General features: G+C 31.0%; 1 protein-coding gene across 1 annotated transcript; it reads right to left on the bottom strand.

Moving 5' to 3' along the window:
* LOC107611769 (uncharacterized mitochondrial protein AtMg00810-like) lies at positions 1,561-2,383 on the bottom strand. Its single transcript, XM_016313664.2, has one exon. The coding sequence runs from the start codon at positions 2,325-2,327 to the stop codon at positions 1,695-1,697; it is 633 nt and encodes a 210-aa protein (XP_016169150.1). The 5' UTR covers positions 2,328-2,383; the 3' UTR covers positions 1,561-1,694.

The following is a 7,448-nucleotide window of genomic DNA, read 5'->3' as shown; positions in this document are numbered from 1 at the left end:
ACACTTTTTTTTTTTTTTTGAACAAAGAGAGCTCAACACAATGAAGTGGAGCAGTAAAGATTGAATGACACTAAAAACAAGACATAAACACAAATAACAAAGATAATCCGTTGTCATCTCCGACATTGCTATTAACAACCAAACGGATCAACTCCACATCATTTTCTATAATTCGAGAATGACATAATGTACACCTTTAACACTTGTCTCTAATCTCTCAAAAACTCTTCTGTTTCGCTCCACCCAAATGTTTCAAATAAACCGCAAAGAAGCCTATTAGTCATTTCTTTTGCTCCAACTTTTCGCCTACTACTCCTGTCCAACTCTCAAAGAACTCTTTAACAGACCCTGAAATGACCTATGCTCTATCGGCATATAACACACTTCTAGCATTAGCACACTTTTTCTTGCCAAATCATAAATATAAATATAATATTCACACTATTGATTCCAAGATCACTTACTCACATAAATGGCATTATTATATTTTACATCACTCAAATTTAGTAACAGTTATAAGAATATAAGAAATTTTTTTTTGAAACAAACACTAAAAGCCCGTTTGAAAAGCTTTAAAAGTAATTTTTTTGAGCTATTGACTTATGAAAAGTAGTAGTATTAATCTCTGGTGTAATTTTTAAAATCAAATTGTAACTTTTTAAAAAGCTATTTAGGAGCTTATAGAAAAGTTAAAAAAATTACTTCTCTTATAATACTACTACCTTTTTTTATCACATTTCTTTTAAAATAAGCATTTTTAGAATTAAAAACCCAAACACAAAATAACTTATTTATAAACTACTTTTAATATAGTCATTTATTTATTGTTTAAGCTAATTTTTTAAAAAGAACTTAATTAAACTGTTTACCCAAACTAGGCCTAAACATTTTTATTCATAGAGAGATAATTAACAACATACATATGAAGCCTTTATATAGACAAACCTTCATAATAAAATAATAATTTTTATAACAATTAAGCACTAGTTGTAATGATTCAAGAAACAAGTAGAAACTTTGACTAGTCAAATTTCTTGTTCAATTTTACTTCAAATTTTTAGTCATCAATCTTTAAACTTTCAATTCATGATTCATCATTCTTCTAGTATGGAGGTGATGAGTGCAACTTGTTCATGATTCTTCCAATTTGATTTGTAGCCTCCAATTTTGACTAAGATAAAGTTTGACTTGTGATTCTTCTAGCTTCTAGTTTTATCATTTATAATTCTTGTAGTTTCTAATTTCATGATAGTTCTAGTATGGTGTAGTTGTACTACTCTCTTGAATATTCTTGATTTAATTATCTAACATTGCCTCCCTTAAATCAAGCTCGTAAAATTTATCATTCAAAGCATCTTTTTCAACTTGTAAAATAACTTTATCTTCAACGGTTTTGTAAAGATATCTGCAACTTGGTCTTCAGTGGGACAGTACTCAATCACAACTTATTTCTCATTTACCAACTCTCTAATTTTATGAACCCGAATATTAATATGTTTCGATCTTTCACGAAATACTGGATTTTTGCAAAGTGTAATAGCTGACTTGTTATCGCAAAATATTGTTGTTGGAGTACTTTGTTTCTCATTCAAATCCTCAAGAATTCTTCTAAGCCAAACTGCTTGTCTTGCACAACTTGCTGCTGCTATATATTCTGCTTCTGCTGTAGAGAGTGCTACTACTGGTTATTTTTTTTATGCCCATGAAATTGCACTAGAACCAAGATGAAATGCAAATTTCGAAATACTTTTCCTTGTTTCTATATCTCCAGCCCAATCACTATCAGTGTAACCAACAAGATTCACTTCATTAGTATTTTCATAATAACTACCATCATTTAAAGTACCTTTGATATATCGAAGAATCCGTTTTGCCGCTTGCAAATGGTTGGTGTAAGGCTCTTCCATAAATCTGCTAAGTAATCCAACTCCAAATACAATATTTGGTCTAGTTGCAGTTAAGTACTTCAGACTTCCAATCAAGCTTTTGTAATATGTAGAATTTATTTCTCTTCCTTTATCTTCTCTCAACAACTTGAACTTCTCTTCGACTGGAGTAGGAACTGGCTTTGAATGTTCCATCTGAAATTTCTTCAAAATATCATTTGCATATTTCTTCTGAGAAATGAAAATTTCATCATCCTTTTGAAGAACTTCGATGCCAAGGAAATAAGACATCAAGTCCATATCCGTCATTTCGAAGTGCTTTATCATAGCCTTCTTAAATTCTGCAATTATCTTTAAATTGTTGCTAGTAGAGATTAAATCGTCAACATAAAGGCACACGATCAAGATATCTCCAGGTTCAACGAACTTGATATAAAGCATATTCTTAAATGGACATCTTTTGAAACCATTCTGAGTGAAATAAGAATCAATCTTCTTGTACTATGCTCTTGGTGCTTGCTTTAACCCATACAAAACTTTCTTCAACTTGTAAACTTTATCTTCTTCTTCAGAAACTTCATATCCTGCAGATTGCTCAACGAAAGTGCCATTTAGAAATGGAGACTTAACATCTATTTGATGTATCTTCCATTTATTTTGAGTCGAGAGTGAAATAATCATACGAATAGTGTCTAATCTAGCAACAGGAGCAAATACTTCAAAATAATCGATACCTGGTTTTGTTTGTATCCCTTAGCAACTAATCTCGCTTTGAAACGATAAATTTCACCATTGGATTTGTACTTAGTTTTGTAAACCCACTTTACTCCAATCGATTTCTTATCTGCTGATAAATCTATCAGCTCCCATGTGTCATTCTTCTGAATGGCATGAATTTTCTCATCCATTACTTTCTTCCAATTGTTGTCTTTAGAGGCTTCTTCAAAGTTCAACGGCTCACAATCTGAAAATAGAGAAAAATTTATGATTTCTTCATCGGATGGATCGTTGTCATTGCCAACTTCATAATCTGCTAATCTAGCAAGTAGTCTTCCCTCTCTTTGCGATCTTTTAGATGATTCTGGTTGTTCAGCTGTGTCAGGTTTCCTTTCTTCTACTTCATCACATGTATTTGGAATTATAGTCAGCCATTTTTCTGTCTTTGTATTCTAATCCCACATGCCTTTTTCGTCAAACGTCACATCTCTGCTGATGATCACTTTCTTTGATTCTGGATTATACAGCTTGTATGCTTTTGAGTTTGTGCTATAGCCGATAAAGATACACTTCTCGTCTTTGTCATCTAACTTCTTCCTTAATTGATCTGGTATGTGGGCATAAGCTATATATCCAAAGACTATGAAATGATGGATGGAAGGCCGCTTTCCACTCCAAGCTCCCTCTGGAGTTTTATCACGAACACTTTTTGTTGGACACTTGTTTAAAATATGAACTGCTGTTGCGACTGCTTCTGCCCAAAACTCTTTAGACATTTGTTTTGACTTGAGCATGCATCTGACCATATCCATGATGGTTCTATTCTTTCTTTCATCAACTCCATTTTGTTGAGAAGTATATCTAGTTGTTAGTTGGTGTTGAATTCTGTGTTGCTTAAAGTAATCTGAACATGCAAGATATTCTGTTCTTCTGTCTGTTCTGAGAATTTTGATTTTACAGCCACTTTGTTTTTCGACAAATGGCTTGAATGTCTTGAAGGTATCACATGCTTCTGATTCAGAAAGTATAACCATGTATATCTACTAAAATCATCAATAAATTTGATAAAATACCTACTACCACTATTGCTTGGAACTTCAACAGAACAGAGATCTGAATGCACAATTTCAAGTAATCTTCTTGCTCTCTATGGCTTTCCTGTAGGGAATAGATCTCTGTGCTTCTTTTTCCGTTGACAAATCTCACAAACACAATTGAAAATATGAACTCGTGATAGACCAGAAACAAGTCCTTTTCTTGACAGGTAATTTAGATCAGAAAAATAAAAATACCTGAACCGTATGTGCCACAACCAGTTATCATCAAGTATCATAGAACTCAAGCAAGAGGAATAAACATATTGAATTTTTAACGGAAACATTCTGTTGAATTCATATTAATTTATTTATGAACATTCTATTGTTATTAAATACAGTGCAATATCCACGATAAATTATCATCTTATATCCCTTCTCAAATAATTGCCCCATACTCAGTAAATTGTAATCAAGTTCAGGAGCATAGAAAATATCAGAAATATAACTCAGAGAACCATCTTTCAATCTAATTGGTATATGCCATTTTCCTTCAATAGGGATCTTTGTACTATTACCAAACTTCAATAATAGTTTAACTGAATCATCTAGTGAAGAAAATAACTCATCTCTACCAGACATATGATTACTACAAGCATTATCCAAGTACCATATATTTTCATCTTCAGCACATGAATTGCTTGTAAAAAATAAAGCCTGAGTACCCGGATTATCATCAATCAATATTTTGATGCTAATTTTCTGTAACGTGTGCTTGATTGTTATTCACCATTTTGAATCTGCAATCTGCTGCTTTGTGTCCATTCGAAATTGGTTCTTTCTTGATAAAAATTGCCTCGACCTCTTCCTCGGTTGACAGGCCTAAAATTCGTTCCACCTCTTTCTTAGATTAGGTGGTGTAAAATTATTATAACTTCCTTGGTTGTAATTGCCACAGCCTCTACTTCTGAAACTTCATCTACCTCTATTTTGAAGATTGAAACCACGACCTCATCCTTCTTGTGTATGGTTTGATTCTGCAACATTGTTTAAATTCACTCGACTTTTCAGGACTTTCTCGGTTGATTTTTCTAGCTTCTCCAGTATTCTACTGATGTGGCTTTCCATGGTTCCTTGTAACTCTGAAATCGTCATGGTATCCATATCGTGGGACTCTAGTATCATAGTCACCACATTATCATACTTCATCGGTATGTTGCGAAGAATTTTCTCCACCACTTTACTATCAGGCATATCTTCTCCATAGACTCTCATCTTATTGACAAGATTTGTAACACGAGTAAAATATTGCTCAACATTTTCTGAGCTAGATATCTCATACCTTTCATATTCTCTTCTGAAAGACTGTAGCTTTGCTTTTTGAACTTTATCTACGCCTTTATATGACAGCTTCAACGTGTTCCATGCTTCTTTTGCACTTTTAGCATTTGCTATTTTTTCGAACACCGTATAATCTATATCTTGATGAATTTGAGATAGCATAAATTAATCTCTCCTCTGTTGGGCAGCATCTGCTCTTTCTTGTAAACTCGGTTCAATGAAATTCCATAAGTTCTGGGCCTTCAAGTGGGTAGACATCAAAGTCTCCCAATAACTATAATCAAGTTTTCCATCTAACTTGGGACCGGACCATACAATATTGAAAGTGTTTGTCATACTGACTTTATGAATAAACAACTATGTGAGAACTTTCACACATCTCACAAACTCTCAAACACCAGGCGCTAGATTAACCAGCTCTGATACCAAATGTAAATATAATACCCACACTATATTGGCCCCAAGATTACTCACTCACATAAATGACACTATCATATTTTTCATCACTCAAACTTACTAACAATCATAAGAATATAAGAGAGAATTTTTGAAACAAACACTAAGCATTTTTATTCATCGAGAGATAATTAACAACATACATATGAAGCCTTTATATAGGCAACCTTTCATAATAAAATAGTAATTTTTATAACAACTAAGCACTAGTTGTAATGATTCAAGAAACAAGTAAAAACTTTGACTAGTCAAATTCCTTATTCAATTTTGCTTCAAATTTTTAGTCATCAATCTTGAAACTTTCAATTCATGGTTCATCATTCTTCTAATATGGAGGTAATTAGTGAGTGCAACTTGTTTATAATTTTTCTAATTTGATTTGTAGCCTCCAATTTTGACTAGGAGATAAAGTTTGACTTGTGATTCTTTTAACTTCTAGTTTCATCACTTATAATTCTTGTAGTTTCTAATTTCATGATAGTTCTAGTATGGTGTAGTTGTACAATTCTCTTGAATATTCTTGATTTAATTATGTAACATTGCCTCCTTTAAATTAAGTTTGTAAAATTTATCATTCTAAACATCTTTTTTAACTTGTAAAATAATTCTATCTTCAATAGTAATTTGTCAAAATCTCAAAGTTTTTACTTCATTCGGTATATGTGATGTATATGTCATTTCAAAGTGATTTATTAATTTATTAATAAGTCTTTTAATAGCAGTTCTACCAATTATTTTATTGTGAAAGGTCAGATCAGTTTATTCTCTCATAAGTACTTTCATATTTGGCTTAGTAGGATTAAGCTCAACAATGAATTTTAAAAAATTGTTTAAAAATTTTCCTTCTTTACTTATGTTGATTCGTGTAGAAATTTATTCAAAAAACTAAAATATTAAAGAATACTATATCCTTAATCATAAAATATCGATTACTTGTTGAATTTTATGAATTGTGTGAAAGTTGGATACTCTAAAATCATGAGTTCAAGAGTTTCATAAAACTCTTTTGATAGAAAAAAAATGTGAATGAAAGATCTCGTTGAATTGAATTGTGTCCATGAATTTAAAAAATAGCGAGAATTCTTGATCTCTCTCAATTTGAAAATCCAAAATTTGGATCGATGTCCTTTCACCGAATCCTCCTAATAAATTGCATTGATTTATATGAAAGATTTCATCTCAATTGAAAAATTTAGTTATTCACCATGTAAGAAGATTTCCGCTAAACATCCGTGGTTAACTAGTTAAAGTACCCAATTTATAATTAGTGAATTGGTAGGTTCAATTTCTATTGGATGTACGCCAATAAAACACTTACTTAAATAAATATTTTTTAAATCTATTTTATATATTATGTATTTCATATCCTATAAAATAATATTGAGAATAAAACTATCGCTATCAAGATAACAAATCTTTTATTTCCGTTCTGAATTTGTAATAAGATCAATTAGAACAAATCACACACTCATATTTCAGAAATAGAAAAAGAATAAAAATTCTATGGCCAAACTACCAAAGTCAAACTGAACCGAACTAGAAATAAAAAATTAAAATGGGGTTTATCTCTTTTATTTTTTTAAAAAAAGATATAAATAAAAAAGATAGTTAGTCGATTCATATGAATCTAATTCATAAATTTTTTTTTTACCGAATAGTTAGTCAAATAATTTTTTCTATTTTTTTTACCAAATCAAATACTTTCTTATTTATACTTTATTGCATATAATTTAACTCCATATCTATAAATATTCAATCAATAGAATCAGATGTGTTATGTTATATAAGAGAATTTTCATTTCTCTATTTCTGTCAATTTTTTAATTATCTTAGATTTTAAATGCTTTGTCTAAAATTATTTGTTTACACAGCAATGATATTCTTTGTTTCTCTTTTCTATCTTTGGATTGAAAAATACTTAAAATGGAAGGAATCGTAGCTAAATTCTTAACTCCAGCAGCAATAAGCAGATAGAGCCTTCAAGTTCAATCACATGTTGAGTAGTTTTAAAAAT

Source organism: Arachis ipaensis, chromosome B08, assembly GCF_000816755.2.
Source record: "Arachis ipaensis cultivar K30076 chromosome B08, Araip1.1, whole genome shotgun sequence".
In the NCBI taxonomy this organism is placed as follows: Eukaryota; Viridiplantae; Streptophyta; class Magnoliopsida; order Fabales; family Fabaceae; genus Arachis; species Arachis ipaensis.
This window is presented reverse-complemented; position numbering and strand designations above follow the sequence as displayed.